At 47.4% G+C, this 24,057-nt stretch overlaps 1 protein-coding gene across 4 annotated transcripts in view; it reads right to left on the bottom strand.

Annotated features, from left to right (window-relative positions):
• SYCP2 (synaptonemal complex protein 2) overlaps positions 1 to 24,057 on the bottom strand; it is a 2,783,385-nt gene that overhangs the window by 484,797 nt on the left and 2,274,531 nt on the right. For all 4 annotated transcript variants that reach the window (XM_078651823.1, XM_078651822.1, XM_078651824.1 and 1 more), the window contains one exon: positions 11,761 to 11,949. In XM_078651823.1, coding sequence (XP_078507949.1) covers positions 11,761 to 11,949 — 189 coding nt within the window. The remainder of the gene's footprint in view (positions 1 to 11,760; positions 11,950 to 24,057) is intronic.

Below are 24,057 nucleotides of genomic sequence, written 5' to 3'. Positions count from 1 at the left end.
AGGGGCACATGTATAAGTACGTCTGTGGGGATTTTAAGAGACATACGGGGCAGACTACGCACGCTAAAGAAGAAGCTTGGGGACCTCGAGGCCCAATACGATAACGCGCCCTCTAAAGGTGTGCTAGCTAGTATACACAAACATGTTGATGAATACAACGATCTCGCAGAGACAGAGGTGAAATATCTATCAACAAGGCATGTAGCCAGGCGCTATGGTGAGGGCGGCCGCCCGGGTAGGACGCTAGCGGGTAGACTACAGTGTAGGGCTGCTCAACCCCCAATCGAGCGGATTGTCGATGTCAGTGGACAGGCTCACTATGCCCCCACGGATATAATGGAACAATTTAGGCAATTCTATGTGAGGCTTTACACCTCCAGCGGCGAAACAGACGTACAGGTGTTACAGCCCTACTTGGATGACATCGCCTGTGCATGGCTATCCGACGTACACAGGAAGTATCTTAGCCTTCCGCTGGACGTTGAGGATGTGATAGAAGCTATAAAGACACTCCCAAATAGTAAAGCTCCTGGACCGTACGGTCAAACTGCAGAATTTTATAAGGCGCATGCTGATCTCCTAGCCCAACATCTTCTAGCTATGTATGCAGAGGCGTACGAAACGGGCCGTCTACCCCCCTCCCTGCGGCAAGCAATGATTATCACATTATTGAAAAAAGATAAACTCCCTGAGTGTTGTGAATCATACCGCCCTGTGTCTCTTATCAACCTAGATGCAAAGATACTAGCGAAAATTCTGGCCACAAAACTACAGCCTCTGATGCCTTTACTGGTTCTCCCGGATCAGGCTGGGTTCATTCCAGACAGGTCTACATCCCTCAATTTACGAACTATATTCGCCATGATGCACGTCCTTAATCCAGACTTACCAGCGGTGGCAGTCCTATTAGACGCCGCAAAGGCCTTTGATTCAATAGAATGGCGCTATATGCTGCATATACTGGGCAGAATGGGATTTCCCCCAATGTTTATACACTGGATTAAGCTATTGTACACTGACCCCTCAGCGAGAGTGCGTGTAGGAGGAGACACCTCTGAGCCGTTTGACATAGAGCGAGGTATGCTACAGGGCTGCCCGCTGTCCCCACTCTTATTTGCCATCGTTATAGAACCTCTGGCGTGTAAAATCCAGCAGATACACAGGGCAGCGGCCCTTAACTTTAACAACAGACCGGTGGGGATCTCAATGAATGCGGACAATATGGTCCTATATATCCGTGAGCCGAACCTGCACCTGTCTCCTGTCCTCCGAGAATATGTTCAATTTAGCTTATATTCTGGACTCAACATCAATTGGGACAAGTCCGTCATCATCCCACTCACCACGGTAACTACGTCTCCGGTGGTTGAGTACCCGCTGGTCTGGTCTGCGGATCCCGTAAAATACTTAGGGATATGGGTGCACAGAGACCCAGGAGTTGTTGTCACCGAAAATTACAGCGTGGCCTACGCTACACTAGTCACGCAAGTAGATAAATGGCTAAGATTACCTTTGTCTTTGGCAGATCGGATTGCCATAATAAAGATGGTGATACTACTTAGATTTTAATACCTATTTTGCAATGTCCCAGTTCCACTAACAAAACTTTTTTTCCGAACTGGCCAAACTCAGCTTTTACGGGGCGCCAAGCAACCGAGAATAAGTTGGCACACTCTGGCATTGCCCTATGAGAGAGGGGGGGTTCAAGCTCAGTACGCCTACTACTGGTACAAACCTCACAAATTTATTCCACACGTTGCGGTGGAGAAAGGCATCACATATCCTACGCCGCTGAGAGGCATCATAACGCATACAAGCAGACACACTCCACGGGGGGAGATAAACACGGTTGACGTTACAACGGCAGCCTGGCAGGCGATTGGACGGCGAGTACAAAAACTTCCTCTATACGCTCCTGCACTGCCTATTGAGGGACACGCTGCACTGTCGGTGGCCCAGGACAGGGGTTCTGTGCAGACTCTTAGAGAGGCGGGTATCACACACCTAACTGACTTGTATCCTGAGGGCAAGTACATTACAGGGGAGGATCTCTCTTACATTTGCAATCCTACGCCATTGTTTCAGTTCAAATGCTATAGGCTGAGGCGGGCAGTTAAGAATCATTACACTAGCTTCCCGGAGGAGCCGGACACACTAGCGCCACTACAGCGGATAATTACAGCTCCTACGAAGAAAAAACGAATCACCAAATTATACAAGGCTGTACAGAAAGACACACCGATCGGAACTGACACCAGTCTACTTCGGTGGAATAGGGAGCTAGACACCCCCTCCTGGAGGAGGAGTGGGCGCACATATGCTCTGTGACAGGGAGGCTAACTTCTAATAGTAATCTTCGTATCATACACCTAAAATTTATACATCAAACATACCATACTCCCCACAGATTATGGAGGATAGGGCTCAGGACCACGAGAGGGTGTAAAAGATGCGGACTGAGCCGGCTGGGTTCATACACTTAGCGTAGCACTGTAGGCCGGTTTTCACTTAATGGGACATGGTACTCTCCATTCTAAAGGACATGACAGGCTCCACACTGCACAATACCCCAACGTTGTGCCTTCTGGGACATGCTCCTCAGTTTAAAGGGGTGGTGGGCAGATTTGTGCAAGTAGCCCTGCTTCTGGCGAAGAGACGCACGCTGTTTACATGGGACAGCAGAAGGTGCCCCAAAGCGGACAAGTGGTTGAGAAAGACATGGTGTACTGCAGGTACCAATTAGAGACATATGCAGAAGAATTCCCGACTTCGTCCAAACCCAGGGACATTTGGGCCCCACTCCGGGAATATTTATTGACATGCAGTGACGCAGACACTGAAAGTGAAGTGTAATTCTGGGTCATGGGGGTGGGGATGTGAATAGGGCCTCGCTGCTGATATTACATCTTGAAATGTGTAAGCCTCGTGATAATACAAATGTCTGCTGTCGTGAGTACTTCATGTTAGATATGGTGTTCTACTGCCCATATGTATCAATTGGCTTTGTTATGTTGAAGTTCACAAAATGATGTTATTATGGCATATGTAGAATTCTGCGAGCTTCTGGCGAGACATGGGGGATCAAGTTGATGGATGGGATGCACTCAGTTTCGCTATATGCAGATGACTTGTTACTCTATGTCAGGGACCTGACCTGTTTCCCCCGCGCACTAACAGACATCTTTCGAACTTTTGGCGAAATGTCTGGGTTGCGCTTCAATTGGGCGAAGTCGGGAGTATACTCTTTTGCAGCAGACACCCCTGAGTGTGATGTGGTGGTAATGGGCGAGCGACTACTATGGTACCCCACAGTATTCCGATATCTGGGGATCCGGGTGTACCGCGAACCCACGGATCTGCTGGATGGCAACCTCACGAGGGCGATTTCCTCGCTCACAGCGCAAGTTTCCTTCTGGAACACTCTTCCGCTAAATGTGCCCAGCCGTATTGCTCTGGCGAAGGCAATCGTCCTGCCTAGGCTCCTATATTTCTATGCAAATTTGCCGGTCTATGTGCCAGTTCGCACATTTTGCGAGCTAGACACATTGCAAAGGCGATTGATTTGGAGCAAGGGCCGTCCCAGGGTGGCGTTGAGGACCCTTTATGCTGCGACAGAGAGTGGTGGACTATCGGTCCCGAACCACGAGCTGTATTACTTGGCTGCGCAACTGCAGTGGGTAGCTTACTGGCTGAGCGGGAGTAATCTGAGTGACACAGCCACTACAGAGACTATCATGTTGATCTCCCAGATTCATGCGCTGTTTCATCCCTTGGCTGGGTCACGTGTTCAGGACCAACTCCACCTAGAGGTGGCGAGGAAGTGCTTCCACAGAGGCCTGAAGCTTACTGCGGCGGTAACGCCATACGCTCCCAACCTGCCATTACTGGGTACGCCCTGGGGATCCGAGACACTCACGGCACCTCTGCTGGACAGCTGGGGAGCGGCTGACTTAGAAAGCTTAGGCGACCTATTTGCTGATGGTGCACTGCTTCCTTTCGAGACGCTAGCAAACAACACAGGGTTACCGGTGGGCAATTCCTGACTCACGCAAAACTACTGCACACATTGACGAGGGCTTGGGGACCACTGACGGAGGAACCACCGATACACCTGCTTATCCAATACTTGCATGTGATGGGCCACGGCTCTCATCTTGTACACTGGATTGCTCAAGCATTGCACACACATACACATATCTCCCCTCAACGCCTACGGGACAAATGGGCGACTGACAGGGGACGGGACTGGACTGACAAAGAATGGGCGAGAGTGCTGGCTGGATCGCAACATGTACCGCGCAATGCACGCTTCAAGATTATACAGTACTATGTGATCCACCGAGCATATCTGTCCCCGGACAAAATTAATCGGTACTTTGGACTCACTGCGACAGCATGCCCTAAATGTGGCCTCGTAGACGCACAGTTTTTACATGTCCTTTGGTCCTGCGCTTTGCTGCAGCCTTACTGGGCGGCAGTGTCGACTACTTTGGCGGAAGCGACAGGGGGCACCCTACCGACTACCTGGGAAGCTTGTCTGTTGGGGTTATTTAGGAGAACGAAACAGACGAGGGTGCAAACGAGATTATGGGATCTGGGGTTGATTACGGCAAAACGTCTTATTACTAGACGTTGGAAGCATCATGTGCCCCCACAAACCGCGCAGTGGCGGCGCTCGCTGGATAATTGGGCGAGAGCTGAGAGTGTGGCATTGCACCGAGAGGAAACGGCAGGGCTCAGGATGTATCCTATTGCGTTGGAGTGGGATGGTATCCTGACGACCTACCACCAGGTGTGTTTGCAGAATGGGATTGTGTGAGTGACTTCCCTATGCTATTCAGCACTACTATTAGCATTGCCCTCGTGCCCGGCCCCCCCCCCCTCCTCCCTTGCTGCCTCCCTTACTGCTCCCTTCGCCCCCACCCCCCTCTCGCCATGGTATTTCCCACATGCTCTACTTTACATAAGAAGTCTACCGAGCTCACCATGTTCCCGTCGACACGTCACACTTAGTCACACTCCTTTCGGAATCCCAAGCTCCCTACACACACCCATGATCACAGTTAGGCACCACCTGGTTAATGGTTTCCTATATGTCTAGCATTGTTCCTTATGGTTGATAGTTTTCGAATACAATTTTGAATGTCCAATATCTTGGTAATGTGAATAACTGACCTGCTTTTCCGGTCATGGTATACCTTGAGTGCTGTATGGAATGAGACTAGGCTATGCAGCCACTATGCAGAGGTTCTTTGCATCACCGCTAGGCACTGTCACTACTGAGCGTTATTGTATCATGCATGTGCTGGAGCTATATGAACCTGTCATGCTGTTTACCCGTGCTCCTGTTCAGTTGTCCCTTTGCTGCCATGCCTCCACGGGGGGTGGCGACCCGCGAAGCCTGGGACTTCCTGTCTTATGTAACAGCGCAATTTATTCGCAATGACTACATATGTGTAATTCTGTACTATGACAAAATACAATAAACATATTCAAACAAAAAAAATTATGGCATATGTAGAATTGCTATAACTATCCTGCGAATATGCTGTATGTTCAACAAAAAGCTGATAAATAAAATAATTTAAAAAAAAAAGAATATATATATATATATTTACACAGAGTATATTTTACCAGGGTTCGGCTGTGGAGGGCTGGGTTGATTGCCTCACCTATCTGTCTCCGTTGTAACAGGGAGGACGGGACGTTTCTGCATACAGTGTGGAGCTGCAAATCCCTGAATCGGTTTTGGAGGGGGGTCCTGGCCTGCATGTCTGAGGTGTTGGGATGGGACCTTCCCCGTACACTGCAGTTTGCCCTGCTACATGTTATGGAGGGGGTGGGGGGTAACCTTTACAAGAGACACCTGATGCTACTTGCCCTTACATTGGCCAAAAGAGACATTGCTAAAGAGTGTAAGGATACACAAGCCCCGTCTGTGGTTGTTTGGAAAAAGGGGTTAGATTTTTGTATGGGGTTGGAGCAGCCGATCTTTGTGGCCAGGGGATGCCCGCGGAAACATTACAAAATCTGGAAGCGCTGGGCGGATTATAGGGGTCTGTGGCTTGACCCCCCAGTGGAGCGGGATGATCTTCCTGGGGTGGGATGATGGGCACAGATAGACATGGGGAGAGGGGTATGGGAGCCTGGGAGGAGGGTGTGCATATACTGCGACTATGTGTTTTTATATGCTCTTATCACTGCGAGTGGGTAGAACCTAGTGGGTTTGTGCGACTCGGGGGGAGGGAGTTGAGGGGGGGGGAGTTGGGGGGCAGGGAAGTAGGGAGGGGGGGTTCCAGTTTCATGTGATTCTCCTGTAGCCTGTTTGTATTTGCATACGAAAAGTCGATTGCCATTCGGATGATGTAATGTGTTTTTCACCTGCAGTTATCCCTGGGATGCAGGGCCCTGCATAATATTTGCAATCTGACAATAAAATCTGTTTAAAAAAAAAAAAAGAGAATTCCTTCTAATAGCTCCAGTCCGCCCAAGTTCCCAAAATGCAAGAATGGATTAAACATCTTACGGCATTCAACGTTCAACCTACCATCGTAGACTCAGCGAAATCACTAGGAATAACTCTACAGTAACCTCAATATGCAGAAACACATCAGCAATGCTACAAAGGGAGCAAACTTCCAGATAAACACACTGAGGAAACTGAAACCCTTCCTACCACTCAATGACTTCAAGCAGGCAGTACAAGCTCTAGTTATACAAAGAGCGGAATACGGATGTGTCTCTCTTTGTGGCCTACCCAAAGCATCAACGGCACTGTTAAGTGCTTCAATCAATGCAGCAGCGAGACTCCTCACTGGTTCTAAAAGAAGTTCCCACATCTCCCAGCAAGGAAGGGATGGAACAAAGGAATAGAATGAAGCATCCCGCAAGGGAGGAAGCGAAGAGGGACAAGCCACCCGGAGGGAGGCGAAGGCAGAAAACCAACCTGAAGGCCCTTGCAGAACGGGAAGGTAGGGCAGGTCATGAAGGAATCTGAGGCTAGAATCGTCTCTACCAGATACACCGTTACCGAAGTTAAGTAATTTGTACATCAGATAGAGACTACTAGCCACAGATTCCTTAATGTAGAATAGATACCCTAGCCATACCCAGGGGGGAGGAGGGTCTGTGAGAGAGCCTCACCAGCTTGGAAGAAACACAGAGCCCCAACAGGGCATGTGTCACCGGGGCAGGAAGGACGGCCCAGCTCCCACCAAGCAGAAGTAAGCAAGAACAAGGAAAGGAAAGGCCAGGACACCCCAAGCCTACCCGAGTACCAAGGAAGAAGGAACCACCCAACCTCCAAGGAGAAGAAGTGGAGACAGAGGCAGAGCCGCCGAAGGAGAACACACACAGCAAAGGGGACAGATGAACAGGCATCGGCCCCTAGGCAGCGGACAAGGCAGGAACGGCCCCCACAGCCGAGAAGTGCAGGCATGATAAGAAAGACGCAGTCGCGCAAAGCTCCAGCAGAACAAGGGGCAGGAGCACAAGGGTACATGCCAAGGCCCACGGAGGCGGACCATAACGGCCAGGAGTGCGCAGCCGGCAGCCGCAAATACCAAGTGCAAGACGAAGGCAGAGGCAAGGGAACCCCAGGACAAGCCCCAGAGAAGGACCATTCCAGAGACACCACCCGACCCATGAAGAAGTGGGACCAGCCGGAAGAAAAGAGGAAAAAATATGTAGGGCAGACCTAGAGCCGTCAACCAGAACACAGGAGTACCAGGAGTATCCTAGCCCCACTGGAACACAAAGCAGAGGACCAGGCCGAAACACCAGATAGCAAGATGAAGACACCACGGCACGACATTGTAGGCGGCATGACCAAGCAGGTCTGGTGATCCAGAGGTTGAAGTGTGACAACAGGCACGACAGGCAAGGCCTGTAGACGATGGATAGGAACACCATCAGATACTGAGCAGGACAGAGCCTGAAGCAGCGCACGCTGCGCCAGGACAGGAGAAGAAAGACCACACCAAGCGGTATACAGTGACTCCAGGAAAGCGAGGAACCCCAAAAGGTATCCCCACCCGCCCAGCTGAGGACAGAGCTATACAATAGCTACAAGTGCCCCATCTATGGTATGATATGTCTCAAACAAACCATGGGAACCCTGTTAGGGAACAACCCCTCAGAAGAGGACAAGAACATAAAGGACCTGCGGGAAGTACCACAGACGGCTTACCAGTCAGCCCAAAAAAATACACAGATGGCCGGAACACTAGGCCCAAAGCAAAAGGTGGGATAAACACCTTCCATAAAGCACCTAAGGAGCAACAAGCTAAGATTAAGGAGGGTGGAGCCCCGCAAGGAGCTGTTGAATAGCGGAATCCGCATGGGTGTTAAACAAGAGAACCCCATCAAAAGGAAGGTCAACCAGACACTCCCTAACATTCTCCCGAAAAACGCTATCTCACAACCAAGCATGGCAGCAGAGAGCCACAGAACTTTGCGCAGCTGAGAGCATCAGCAACATCCAAGGCCGAACGGAGAATAAACACCGCCAAGTCCCAGCCATCCATCACATGGCGCCGCAGATCAGCGCAGACACTGTCATGTGAGGAACTAGACATAAGGGACTCCGCGAATCCCATAGGCTGGAGGTAGCCCTGGACAACACACAAAGTGTGTTGAGCGCTCGCAAAGCAGCACTAGAGGAAGCAAAGATATTACGCCAAAAAGAATCCAACCACCGGGCCTCCCGTGACGGAGGAAACAACACCTAAGGCAAGGAAGGAAAAGCCATCTGCAGGAGAGGGCCCTGAGTAGAAGGGTGGAAAGAAAGGCAGACTGGATCGTGCCGGAGCAGGACAGTGGCGGTGGAGGAGCGGCTGAGGCACCGGATTCCCCATGGCAGGACGGCCCCAGGCCCCCAGAAGAGAATTGTGGAGCGAAGCTTCAAATGGAAGAAGCAGCTCTCCTTTACCAGAGCCCTGGTGGAGGACTTCTAACAAATGGTCCTTAGGCAATGGGGTGACTGGGTTGCTCATCTGCAAGATGCCGGCAGCCATGGAAATGGCCCGGGCAAAGGCGACACCCGCCTCCGTAGGGCGTTGTGGGGGAGAGAGCAGTTCCTCCTTGGGCGACGGCTGTAAACTAAGTCGCCCATCTCCAAGTCCAGCTGGAGGAAGAAAAGGCCAGCCCCTATAGGGTGGAGGATCCATGAACAAGTGGGGGACCTTAGGGGCCTCTGGCAAAGGCGGAGGAGCCTGAGGAGCCAACAGCGAGTGGCGGAATAGAGGGTCTGGAGGTTGTGGCCGCGGAGATGGTGAGGAGCCCTCCCTGGAAGACGCCGAAGAAAAAGCAACAACGTGGCGCCCAGTCTCCGGTAAAGAGGAGACAAGGAGATGACAAACCTCCGGAGAAGAAGGGACCTCCGGAGACGAGTCGACGACCCGACGCCGGGACGGCGCCGTGGAGTCCACTTCCGACACCGATGCGACTTTGACCGGAGCCGAAGAGGCCATCTGGGGTGCCAAATTGACCTTCGCCACCACTTGCGACCTAGGATAAGGGGCGGGGACGGAGCGGGAGCGTCTAATGAACGGCGCTGAAAAGGTGCCGGGCCGACCTCCGACGAGGCAGCCACCTGTGTAGAGGACCAAGAGGGACTCGGGGAGGCGCCCCGGGTCCCGGCCACCACCCGCAGCGCCGCCAGGGCCGGGGAGGAAAGCCGTCAGCGACGGAAAGGCGTCGGTTCCGCCTCTGGTAAGGCAACTGCCTGCCCGGAGGACTGAGGGGGACTTGGGGACAAATCATGAGTCCCAGCGACCTCCTGCGACACCACAGGGACCCCCACGGGGATTTGCGGCGAGGCAGGGACAAACGTGGGACACACCTCGACAACACCACGCCCCTACAACTTGAAGCTGAACTCTTCGGCGGTGGGGCCGAAGCCGCCGCGGAAGGCCCCACACCTGCCAAGTGATCCACGGACGTCCCAGGAAGAGGAGGGGGCCAAGGAAGCCTGCAGAGCCATAGCGTATGCCTCCATTTGGGCCCTAGTCACCTGACAACAGGAAAGGCAGATAGGATGGCAACGAGCGAGGGCGCACACCCTGAGGGGAACCCGCACCATCTGCAGAACAAGGACCAGGCCTCGGAGACAAGCTGTAAGCCTTACCGGTGGGCGAGCAATGCCCATGGGGCCTCCGTGAAGGACGATGCCACATGCGGAATCGGCGGTTCCGGGCCCCATCCGAGGTAGGAGATGGACTCGGTGATGAGACCGATCTGGACAGGCGGGCCGAAAGTAATTTCATCCGGCGCTCCCGCCGGGACTTTGGCTTCAGGTGCTGACAAGCGTCGCAGTCCATAGAATCATGGTGTTCGCCCAAACACCACATACAAATAGGGTGAGCGTCCGTCGCCGACATCTGATGCGTACATGAAGTGCACGTCTTGAAACCGGAAGGCCTTCGCACAATCCGGATCCGTGTTACACGCGGAAAAGAAAAGAACTGACGTCAGCGTGCCGGGGTGGGGCTTATGTGACGTCACGCCCGTGGACGACGTCAGGGCGGAGTCACATGGTACCGCCCCCGACACGCAGAGATGCTGTGGCAAAAATATCCGGATCCAGTCTCACGCCTGAGATATTTTTCCATTGACTGAGCCAACGGGGACTATCAGGTACATGCATCATTGTAGGATTTTGCGATTCCTAAATTGCGAAAATTAAGGAATCGCAATTTAGGAATTGCAAAATCCTATGCATCAAGAAATAGCAAAGATTTTTGCGATTTCTTAATATTCTTTATTTGCGATTCCTTAATTGCAAATCGCAATTAAGGAATTGCATTACATTGATTCCTATGGGCCTAGAGGCCCATAGGAATCAATGGGAAGGCATTCTCATTTTTCGAATTTGCAATTAAGGAATCGCAAAATGAGAATGCAATTTCAAGGGTGCAGGGGGGGGTCCAAAGGACCCCCCCCTGCACCCCTGAAATGTCATGTAAGTACATTTTACTCACACACATGTCCCAAGGGCAGGTGTGTGTGTAAAATATCAGTTTCAAAAATGCATTTATTTGCACTTTTGAAACTTTTCGCAAATTACCATGAAGGTTTACTTCATGGGAAAGTTTTCCTTATAAATTGCGAATTCGCAAATTAAAAAAAATCATGCATAGCATTTAAGAAATCGCAAATTTTGCGATTTCTTAAATGCTATCGCAATTTGAGAAATCGCAAAAAATTGCGACTTCTTAAATTGCGAAAAAATAAAAAAATTGATGCATCCCAAAAAAGCTTTTTGCATTCGCAAACGGCCGAATTTTGCGATTCGCACCGTTTGCGAATGCAAAACAGCTTGATGAATGTGGCTGTATGTTTACAGAAAACAGACGGCCCAACCATCTCTAAATAACGTGGGCGGACCCTCATTTTAACATTTTGTATTTGCCTGTCTGGCAAACTCTAAATCAACCCCTTAGTTTTACAAGTGTTGTTCAAGGTTTTGCTAGCAGTATGTTTAATAGCATACACTCTTAGACAAAAACCAAGAAGTGGCCTACACTTAAGTATTGATTATTACAGCAGGATTGCATATAAACGTTTTACCTTGGCTTTTTAAACCAATATAATAAAATGTTCCCTTATATTCTGTATCATGACTTCTGATCCATAAATTAGCAATCAGTCTCATCTTTGAATAATTTTAACTGTTTATATTTTAATGGATTGTGCCATGAAGTGTTCAATAGATTTGTTTGTGATAAAGTATGCATTATTCCTGGTAGCCAAATAATATACCTGTCTCCTGCTTTTCACATTGGCACCTAGATTCTTGGGATCAGATTCAATTGGTTCTTTCCCTGAAAGATAACAGCTAGTATCCAGAGGGGCATCCTGCTTTTCTTCAGACACAAACTGAGGGATATTGATGTCAGTGTCTAATCCACTTGCCACATATTGGTCCAAGGTTGGAAGTGTGAGAGTAGTCTAAAATAAATAAAAAACAACATATAATAATTTTGACAATAAAAGTAGCAATTGAATAATGTAACGTGGAATCTCTAATAATAAAAGGAGACAAGTGGCTTGTTAAGTCACCAGCAACAGAACAAGATAATGGAAGACTTCTTTGATTCAAATTGTTTTCACTTATTTTACACTGCAATTAATAAGATAACTAAAGTGCTTCCAAAAATGTAGTTAAAAGGGCAAACAGTACCTGGAAGATAAAATCTTTGGAACATTACTGTGCAGAAGTGACCACATTTTGAGTATTGTTGTAGGGTAAGAGAATATCACTGGCATTTCCATGGGCACTTTCCATGTATTCATTTTCGGTCTATAAAGAGCTTTCAATGTTTTTAACAGCCTCATTTAAGAAAAAAGTAAATATACACACATACATACGGGCACCTCCAATTGGTCTCTTCATTTGACAATCACATTTTGCTTCTGACCATCACAGTTTTCAGCTTGAGGCAATAGGCAGTCAATTTCTGTCATTGGCTCTCTTACATTGTGAGTGAAAGCATGTTGCTTTTCCACATCTGCTCATCCACCTAAAAAGAAGTACACTTGAGTGCCTGGGCTGAGGGGCAAAACTTATACTTTGCCAAATGCTGTTTTCTTTCTATTCTTTATCTATCTATCTATCTATCTATCTATCTATCTATCTATCTATCTATCTATCTATCTATCTATCTATCTATAAATATATGTGTGCATGTGTATGTGTGTGTGTGTGTGTGTGTGTTTAAATGTGTGTATATATATTTAGTCACACTTGTGTTTAAACTGTAAGGTGGCAATTAAAAACCAATAGAATCTTTTGTTAGGGCTAATAAGAATAATATTTTCCTGTGATATGCATTAAAATGAAAATGGTTTCTAAATACACATGTCTGATATGAACCTGTTTTACTAAAAAAAAAAAATATATATATATATATATATATATATATATATATATATATATATATATATATTTAATATATTTATTGCAGCCTCTCTGTTTAGGAGGCATGTTTTTATCTTGCTATTTGGGTAGTAGGCTTGCAATACAAAACAATAACCATTACACCATTTTGCTATGACTGTACTGCTTGGCTTTGACAATACTTGTTAATTTCACTTGCCTAAAGTAGCAGCAGACATGTTTCCTTGTGGCTACTTCAAGGTAAGAGAGTGCTTTATATTTAGGAGAAATGCAAAGTGATTTTCTTACAACAAATATTCAGACTCAATTGCAGTTGTGGCACCAGTACACTGCATAAGTCTACACCTTATTATTTGAAGAGAGTGCACATTCCCTGAGGTCTGGCTGCCATCAAACCTCAATTAACACGATTGTACCAAATCCAAATAAAGGTAAGGAAACATAAATGTTAAAATAGCATTACCTTTTTAAGTAAAAGTCTATCCATGAATCATATGCTGATGGTCAGCAGTCATTCCACAATCAGTTAATCGAAATTAAGGAAAAGACCGAACTCAAGAAATGTTCAACTTCTTTATTTATTCAATTTCCGAAACACTTCAGTGGCCCAGCCAACGTGTTTTGTCCCTACCACAGGACTTCTTCAGGACAATAATTACTATTTTGCGGTTAAACGAGTGGGCATGTAGTACCGCCTACAACAGTTTGAATGTGAATGTACACCATAGGAATTTTTGAAGCTTTGTTCTCTCATTGAAATCTCAAGAGTAATTATTGCTCTGATGAAGTCCCAGGGTAGGGACGAAAAGCGGTGGCTGGATCCGGAAGAATTTTCTAGCAGTACTCCTACGCGCTGGTAGGTGGCATCAATCGGCTCCTCTTCCGTTGTCAGCATCATCTGTGCCGGAGTGACATCGCCATAACTATATTGGCGCCGTCCAGGGGCGAAGATGTCAGTTAATTTTTCACAACTTTCCACACCAGAAGTGCGGAACCATGAAGTATGCTGACACTGGTGTGTCCAAAGTTGAGGCCTGAAAGGGATCAGCCCTGACCTTAGAAACTGTCCAGAGAGCAGGATGGGTGGGTCGGTAAGGAATCTGCGGCTAGATTTAACAGACAAGGTAATACAGAAGGTAATCAACTTATTCATCTGATAGAGACTTCTAGCTGCATATTCCTTACCTTTGAATAGATACCCAAGAGACGCCATCCACAGAGGAGGGTCTGTGGACAAATTCCAACTTAGGAAGCCCTGCAGCATCGAATGGGCGAAGTGCCCATTCCTACAAACCTGAGTGGTCCAGGCAATAATGTTTAGTAAATGTCGGCAGGGATGTCTACGTTGCTGCCTGGCAAATATCCAGGACCGGAGCTCCACATGCTAACTCAGTGGTCGCAGCTTTAGCTCTGGTGGAATGATCTCATAGGCCTTCAGGGGGATGATTTTTGACAGTGCTTAGCAGATCTTGATGCAGAGTACAACCCAATGAGAGATGGTGCACTTCTGCACCACCTGACCGTTCTTTGTGCCAACATACCCCACAAAGAGTTGGTCGTGGTGAGGGTTCACCTCCCCGACACAGCGCGCCGCCCGACCAATACAACATGGCGACCGCGATGTGGTAGGGCGGAAGCCGAGGCAACGCTCTAGCAGACGTCAAAGACGTCAAGGAGCCCGAACCAATCAGGGACGACCCATGGGAGACCTTGGGAAAGAAAAAAGGCGTGCCCAGGGCGATCAGGGAGAACGACGCGGAGGAGAGAGAGGAAGACACGGAGGAGAAAGAGGAAGACGCGGGAGAGAGAGAAAAAGGAGCGGAGGCGAGTAAAAAGGCAAAGGCGAGAGGAGCAGAAGCGGAAACGAGCGAGGAGGAAGAAGAGCAGCAGCATTTAAACGACCGCTCTGGGAGCAAAGCGATCGAGTCCAGCGCTCCCACAGTGGAAGGAGAGGCTATGACTCCTACCCCCACGTCCCAGGAGGGTTGTGGGTCTAGGCAAGTGCCCAGGGCTGGGTTCTTTTCTTTAAGGGGCTGGTGAGCGGGGATTGAAGGTCACATCCCCTGAAACCACCAAAGCAAACCCCCTTTTCAACTAGGCACCACACATTAGGAGCACAAAGGTGACGGGAGCACTTTTCCCTATTTCTTTCCTTTTGTAACCTGCCAGTTAGGCTGATCCTGTGTTCTTTGTTTTCTATTCCTGCTACTTCCTGCTGGAAACTCTCCCCTGTAGTACCCCAAAGAAACACAACAAGAAGGAGACAACCCCGGTGCAAAGGACCAACAGCAGCAGTGACTGTGGACTGTTTTTTTTTTATTATTATTATCTTTCCCTGTCCATAACGCCCAGCCGGATTTCTTATTTCCCCATCTACCCCAGATCTTCGGACAATAGAGAGACTCCAAAACAAACCTATAGATATTTCTTTTGTGGTTACAATAAAATACTCCCGGAACCGGCAACACGGGGTAGGTCCTCCGCTTACTGAGCGCGAAGTCCTGATACAACACGTTACCTCAACGTGCTCTTTTGTTGCCAGCTTACAGATGCTGCCAATAGCGAAATACTTTTAGATTAATTCCAGCACCGGGGGACGTTGACCGCTCAAGGTGCCTCAGAACTGGTAATACTCAGGTTATTGCACCCGATAACCAGTTAATAGTGTGGTTCACAACACCTTGTTTTTATCCTCTCTTGGTCCTGAAGAATTGCCGTTGGATCCCACTCCTTGGGACCATTAGGAAAAAAACATGTTGACCACACAAGTGCAACTACCCACCACATCACAGTAGGTTAGTTGTCATTACGTTTTTAACCAGGGTAGGAGGCAGGATTATTAAAGTAGTGGCCCTGACCTCCTTCCCCTGTTTTAACATATCATAAGCTCACACACTACACTTTCACCTATTAGGACCCCTCACACGCACTCACCAAACGGCAAGGATAAAAGATCTCCGCCAAAGAGCCCCCACTGAGGGTGCCTGTCGGGAATTGACACCTAGCGGGCTGGGTGTGTGAGGGCATTATATCCGAAAGGAAGAATTCCCCATCCTCCATTTGGGCTACTGTACATCTGCCCGTTTTTCAGTCACTCTTCCCTCTTTAGGAACTGCATACCTCTTTCTTTGTTGCTTTACTTGGGCATGTATGCTGGACCTTTAACAATAGTCCTCCCCTGTCTCTCCCTTTGTTTATACAATGAAATACTCCCTCCTTTAACTATCCCCTTGAGAGTCTTTTCCTGGAGTTTCTTTTGGGAGTTCCATTTGGGTGTCAAATTTACTAAGCGGGTGACCTCAATCCCTGGCGATATCACAGTCGTCCACCCAGAACTCTCATATGTGGTCAAGGTAGAATGACGCAAACCAAAGAGAAAACTTTTTCTTTAAAAAGAAGAACCCTCACTCACCACCTAGTGGTGACATGCTTTATCATCGGGTTCCCACTGGGGAGACCGAATGTCCCCCCGTGTGCTACAACGCCTGTGTTACAGCTGAGCTGTTTTTTTTGTTTTTCATGTGAAAAAGTGTGGTGATTAGTGATAGTGTATGTGATTTAAAAGAGACGGCTTGTACCCAATACAAATTTTATTAAGGGGCCAAACTGTTTCAGTTAAAAACTGACGGACAATGTAGAGTTTTAGTTTTGAAACTCGTTGTCCTATAATTCAAAAGGTCAACATGTTTCTGCTCTCAGGAGTGTATTTTACTCAGCATTCATCAGGACCAAAAATTGTACCTCCTCCGGTGGTATGCGTGCGCTAAGACGCACCCTCCCATGAGGAAAATGTTTTAAAAATAGTAAAACTCACAGACTTTCCATGGGGGCTCTACCTGATTTCACCAGGGCCTACAATCTGTAAGGAAAAAGAAATAGAGAATGCAAACATAATTTACGAGTCAATAATTCACAGTCGTAGTTGCCATCCATGTGTGCCCATCATTAACAAGATCTGTGTCGCATTCCGAATATCTTATCATTTCACCCTTATGTGACCGCATGTATCATCACCTTGATTCAGTGTAAATCATGCATGAAAACCCCCGGTAAATATCGGGGTTCGATATTCTTAACGCTCTGCCAAATACAACGCTAAATAAATTCTAAGGCGCGCTGTTAGTACCCTCCAGAATTCAGAGGTCAGCAAATTAGTTTATCATGAACCATCAACTATTCGTAGTTATATGTGTACATGAAAGCCAGCCGGAAATTATAATCAATCTCGATACTAAATCCGTGCAGGCTTATAGTGCTAATAGAATTACTTGGAAAATGGAAGATAAAAGACCTTAAAAAACTCACCGTAGCTGGTGAATTATAACGTAACATGGGCTAGCACAGCAGGGGTATTCTTCACGTTGCGCTACATCTAAAAAAAACAGAGTTTCAATTACACATCCTTACTTCGCCATGTTTACAGCCAAAACAGATTCTCACAGGGACCCGTCCCAACTTACTTACGAGGCATCGACTCCTCGCATGGATCCTATCTGTTAGCACTTCCGCGGCCCGAAAACACTGAACGTCAGCGGCGAACGGAGTAAATCCTTCCCGCTGCGGTCACGTGTACGGTCACATGTGCCCGCATCATGCTAGTGATGCGCTCAAACCAAATTTGCATTTAAAGGAAAAGAGACTTTAATTTCATTTGTCCTTTATAAAGTTTGTATTGCCGGTTTAGATATTATAACAAAGTTGCCGGATTTGTTCAAGGACTAGACAATATCCCTTCCCATAATATTGATCGCAAATTAAATGACAATTTTGCGATAATGGAGATCGGTTCTAAAACGAGCCGTTAATACAGGGGCACGAGGCCTAGCGCCACAGAAAAAAAGTTCAGGGACTGAATCAATGCTTTATTGATACCTATGTTGGCAGAACAGTCGGCAAAGGCAAATTAACTCGTCACTGTTCAAAACCGAGTCATATCCTTCCAAACATGACCGCGCATCATACGAATAGCCCAGGAACAATGTAAAAGGTATTAAGCATGAGATGAAATGAAATTCATCATGTCTGTTTATGTGTATGGCTCCCTTTATAATTGGAGTAAGTGATCTATAAAACCCCTACAGCCCGGCCCGTGGAGGGAGTTACGGTGGGGCAGGGAGGCGGGGAGGGGGAGGGGCAGGGTGGAGGGTGCTAAAAACCGGCATATGGATAATTGCAGGTAAGGGTAAGTACACAATTTAATTAATAAAACGAATTTCGTAGCGCGCACTGCATCGCATTTTGCGATGCAGTGCGCGCTACGAAATTTGTTTTATTAATTAAATTGTGTACTTACCTGCAATTATCCATATGCCGGTTTTTAGCACCCTCCACCCTGCCCCTCCCCCTCCCCGCCTCCCTGCCCCACCGTAACTCCCTCCACGGGCCGCGGCAGAACCCCTATACTGCTGTGATACAATTCAATATATATATACGACAGTCAAAAGTGAAGACCACGTTAAGAAATGAATATCTGCAAAGATGATTGCTAACAAAACTATAAACCAATCAGTGGTGGCACTAGTGTGAAAATGAAGGAGTATATTCCTGTGGTGTCTTAACGTCTCATTACCGACCCCCACGGAATGTCATCATTCATGCCTGTGATATGGCTAAATAGGCGGTAAATCCACCTTTGCTCTTTTTCGAAAAGGCCATTCTCATTAACATTATCAATTTGTTCAATAATGGTCCAACTAATGTCATTGGGCGCATGATTTTTATCCAGAAAGTGGGATGTCAATTTTGTGGTATTGCGTTGGCATCGGATATTACTGAGGTGTTCGCAGATGCGCAATTTTATGCGTCTTTTTGTCATCCCTACATATTTTAAGCCACAAGGGCAGGTGATTAGATACACGACATTACATGAGTTGCAGTTGGTATGCTGTTGTTGCTGCCACTTTTTGCCAGGTTCGAGATTCAGCACTCTGGTGCTGTTAGTCAGGTGGCACACACTGCAACTCCCACAGGGGAAATGGCCAATCACTGGAGGGAGACCCCACGCATTCAAGACTGTTGTTTCTCTTTCTTTCTGACCGTTCTTAGGGCGAGTGTGAACAAAGAATCTTTTAGGCTTCTCGCCCTTCGGTAGGAGAAAAGGGGTTTACCCCAATCATGTATATTGCTTGTTAAGATATTCCAATGTTGATTTATGCATTTGCTTACAGTATTTGATACCGCACTATATGTGGTCACACAAGTTAAAGGAGCCTCTGCTTCTTTGTCTTTTTGATAGGTTTCCAGGAGGGTATCCCTATGTTGGTTTTTAGCCCTCTTAAAGCTCTTATTTAAGATCTTATTGGGGTAACCTCGTTGTTGTAGTTTTTTAGTCAGCCCCGACGCCTGTTCTGTGAAGTCCGCCAACTCACTACAATTTCTTCTTATGCGGAGATATTGACCAAAGGCTAGATTTTCCCTTAAAGGGCGCGGTTGAGAACTCGCAAAATGAAGCAGACTGTTTTTAGCAGTAGGTTTGTAAAAGGTCTTTGTTTGTAACTGCTCTCCTACTTTACCGATGGTAACATCCAGGAAAACAATTTTACTTGTTGCATGCTCATGGGTGAAACGTAAGTGAGGGTCACAGGAATTAACCCAGTCATAAAAGGAGAATAAGATGTTCTCTTAGCCCTTCCAAATCATCAGAACATCATCTATGTAACGTTGCCTTAGAATGATATTCGATGAAAAGGGGTTATTAGGTGCCAAAATGAATTGACGCTCGAAATGGTGAACATAGAGCCCCGCCACACTAGGGGCAAAAGTACTGCCCATAGAAGTCCCTGTGGCTTGGAGATAAATGTCACCTTCGTATTAAAAAAAGTTTCGCTTAAGCGTCAGATATCACTTTTATGGTCTCATCCTGCGGGATGCAGGTATATAAACTTTCTATATCCAGGGTCACCAGAAAGCAAGGATCATCTGGCATGTTGATGGTTCGTAACATTGCCAGTAAACTCTTGTTGTCTTGGATATAAGTGCTTGTTGATTGTATGATTGGTCTCAGGAAAAAGTCACAATATTTTGATAAAGGCTCAAGTAATGAGCCTATCCCCGAGACAATCGGACGTCCTGGCGGAGAGGAGACATTTTTGCGAGTCTTCAGCAACGTATAAAAATACGGAATTTTACCCTCGGAAGTCAGCTTCACATTTTGTGAATTTTTCCTTATACACTGGTGTGCGCTCCGCATATATTGTCACTCTTTAGTTGTTGATGTCTAGTATTGAGGGGTTGAGGAGTGACCCATAAGGAACCCTAACTCTTCTGTTGTTTATATACAAGGTAGAATGACAACACTCTTTTGGTTCCAGAAAGTGGAGTTGCTCCTCTTCTTTGGAATGATGTGGACGAGCATAGAAGGTGGGCAAGGTGACAGATCAGCAAACATGAAATGGTGTGACCACTTTTGGCAAGAAAGAGGCCCTAGTGTGAAGCACCAGTTTGTAGGGTAAACTGAGAAAAAGGGAGTCTTGAATGACAAAGCCTGCAGCTCAATTACCCTCCATGCAAAGGTAATTACCATAAGGAAGGCCATGAGCAGCCGGAGGGGACAATTGTAAAGGGGCTCGAAAGAAGCACACATCAAGAATGTGAGAACCAAATTAAGGTCCCACTGAGGAATAATAAAAGCAGAAGGGAGGAACATATGAACAAGGCCCTTCAAAAATCTATTTACAATAGGGGTCTTAAATAAAGAGGATTGGTCAGGCAGCCACACGGCAGACAGGGCAGAAAGATAACCCGTCAGAGAGCCCAAAGCAGAGCCCTGCTGGACAAGGGTAAGACTGAAGAGAAGAATATCAGAAAGGGAGTCAGAAAATGAGTCAATTAACCTTTCTGTACAATAAGATACAAATCGCTTCCAGCAGCACGCAGACACCATCTTGGTAAAGGGATGCCTGGCTGCCAGATTAACATTGCAGACTTCGGGAGGAAGGTTGAAAGCTATCAATTGCTGCAGCCCAATCTACACGCAAGAACGCAAAGAGTTGACAGGTCTTGGTGGAGTACCCTACCCTGCTGCTGCGACAGAAGACCCAAAGGAGCAGCCTGATGGGAGGATCGATGGCTATGCTCAGTAGCTCGGGATACCAGACTGACCGTGCTCAGTCTGGAGCAACAAGGATGAATTGGGCCCGGTTGTTCCTGATCTTCTTGAGAACTCTGGGCAGGAGTGATATATGCGGAAAGGCAAACACAATAAGATTATGTAAAGAGTGCTGAACCTTTTCAGACACTCACCCCAGTCAAGGATCTGGGTTTAATCTATTATCATTCTTCTGCTCACTAAGCCACCCCAGTTTGGGCCCAGCCATATGCAAATAAGTCTTGACCCTATGCCTCATGGCACCAGTCCAGCCTGAACTGCCAGGCCAGGTCCTCCCTGGACTGGAAACAAGCATCCTGGGACTGGTTTCGGAGTTTCACTCTTCATCAGCCAGGATAGCTTGAATCCAGTGGCAAAGTGAGCAAGGGACCCACGTCTGGGCATACCCTAACACTTAGGACGAACATAGTAAACAAAATAAGATGATGGATGGAATGCTGAAACTTTACAGACACGCACCCCCAGTCACAGGTCTGGGTTTAATCCATCATCATTCTTCTGCTCACTAAGACACCCCAGTTTGGACCCAGCAATATTCAAAGCAGTCTTAACCCTGTGCCTCATGGGAACAGTCTAGCCTGAACTGCAAAGCCAGATCCTCCCTGTACCGGAAACAAGGATCCTGGGACCTTTTTCTGAGTTTCACTACTAATCAGTTAGGCTAGCTTGAATCCAGTGGGAAAGTGAGCAAGGGACCCACGTCTGGGCATACCCTGGCCATTTAGAGCGAACATAGCAAACACAATAAGACGATGGAAGATATGCAGAAAGGTGTACAGGAGGCCTGAGCTCCATTCGAGATGAAAAGCATCTCCAAGCGAGAGCCGCCTTGGAAACTCCAGCGTGCAATACTGCTGACATTGTGCATTCTCAGTGGAGGCAAACAGGTCTAACCAAGGCTCTCCCCACTGCTGAAAGAGACCTTGCGCCACCTCCGGTTGGAAATGTCATTCGTGATCCACTAGGCAGCGACGGCTGAGTTTGTCTGCCCTGGCGTTTAGGGAACTTGCCAAGTGTGGAACCAGCAGGGAAATGTCCTGCTATTCCAGTCAGAGATGCAGGGCCTCATGACAAAGGGTCCAGGACTCCACCCCTATCTTTGTTGCAGTACCACATGGCGGTGGTGTTGTCTGGGAATGCTAGTATCAGCCTTCCCTTGATGGATGGTAGAAAGGCTTTCAATGCCAATCAGATCGCTCAGAACTCAAACAGATTGAAGTGGAGTCTGGATTTCACCAGAGACTAGAGTCCTTTGATCCCCACCTTTCCTAGATGGCTTTCCCATGCCAGGAGTGAAGCATCTGTCACTACTCTGAGATATGGTTGGGGAAAGGAGAGAGGTCTGCCTCTGACTCAATCACGGTTAGTTAGCCACTACTGCAAATCCTTCGCAGTCCCCTCAGTGATCTGAACCAGGTCAGAAAGATTCCCCTGATGCTGCCCTCACTGGAACTTCAGGTCCAACTGCAGAGCCCACATATGCCATCTAGCATGTGTGGCCAGTAGGATGCAGGAGGCCATGAAGCCCAGCAGCCTCAGAGTCAGTCTCACCAAAATTTAGGACAGAGGCTGAAACATTAGTATCATAGCCTGAATATCCTGGACACGGGGATTGCTAGAAACTGCACTGTGTCCAAAACAGCTCCAATGAAAGGGAGCATCTGAAGGGGAGCCAGGTGTGACTTCAGCATGCACCCCAGCAAATGCAGGAGGTCCACCGTAGCCTAGAGATGGGAGACGACAGTCTGCTGGGAACCCACCTTCAACAGCTAGTCATCAAGATAGGGGAAGACTTACACCCCTGATTTCCGCACCATTACTTTTGTGAACACTTGACCAAAGTAAATGTAAGTATTTCGCAGGCAAGTATAAAGCATATATATATATATATATATATATGTATAAAGCATATATATATATATATATATATATATATATATATATATATATATATATATATATATATATATATATATATATATATATATATATATATATATATATATATATATATATATATGACGAAGATTGCTTCCAAAGAAAAGAACAGAGGCCGAGAGGGGAATTCGGTGAGGAAACAACTTTATTTTAAAATGTCCCAGCGGCGGCGGATGCATTTTGGCATAATCGCCTTCTTCAGCACCCTTCGCTGTGAAGATGCCTTCCCTCATTAGCTCCTCCTGTTTTGAATAGTTGCAAGCACCTGGGTCTCCTCCCCCTATGGCAGTCAGCTTATCAATTAGAGTTTGTGATGAATATGGCGAACTCCAAATCCCAGCATGCACTGTGTTCGCAATGTCGAGATGATAGTATGGGGGAGTGAGTCACATCGTAGGATCGGTGCATGTTTCAGGTGAGTAGGGTGGATCAAGGAGAAGTTGAAATGTCGGAATCTCCCCTGAGTCTCCTCCAACTACAGCTTCCTGTCGCCTCAGGTCAATGTCTGAGTGGGGGCAGTCAAATGCGAGACTACGCGCCCCAAAGAGATAAAATATCTCAGTTCACCCACGTCTTCCTGATGCTTCTGGCAGTCTCCAGAGTTACCAGTCCCCTGGTCACAACAATGCTGCAACCAGCGGAATGCCACAATTACTCCGGGTCCTATTAGCGCTGTATGGCCTTCTGAGCTGTGCCTCTGGCGAGCACAGATATGACGAAGATTCCTTCCGAAGAAAAGAACAGAGGCCGAGAGGGGAATTCGGTGAGGAAACAACTTTATTTCAAAATGTCCCAGCGGCGGCGGATGCATTTCGGCATAGCCGCCTTCTTCAGCGCCCTTCGCTGTGACGATGCCTTCCCTCATTAGCTCCTCCTGTTTTGAATAGTTGCAAGCACCTGGGTCTCCTCCCCCTATGGCAGTCAGCTTACCAATTAGAGTTTGTGATGAATATGGCGAACTCCAAATCCCAGCATGCACTGTGTTCGCAATGTCGAGATGATAGTATAGGGGAGTGAGTCACATCGTAGGATCGGTGCATGTTTCAGGTGAGTAGGGTGGATCAAGGAGAAGTTGAAATGTCGGAATCTCCCCTGAGTCCCCTCCAACTACAGC

Source organism: Lissotriton helveticus, chromosome 7, assembly GCF_964261635.1.
Source record: "Lissotriton helveticus chromosome 7, aLisHel1.1, whole genome shotgun sequence".
In the NCBI taxonomy this organism is placed as follows: domain Eukaryota; kingdom Metazoa; phylum Chordata; class Amphibia; order Caudata; family Salamandridae; genus Lissotriton; species Lissotriton helveticus.
The sequence above is the reverse complement of the archived record's forward strand: the minus strand, read 5'-3'. Positions and strand labels throughout refer to the sequence as shown.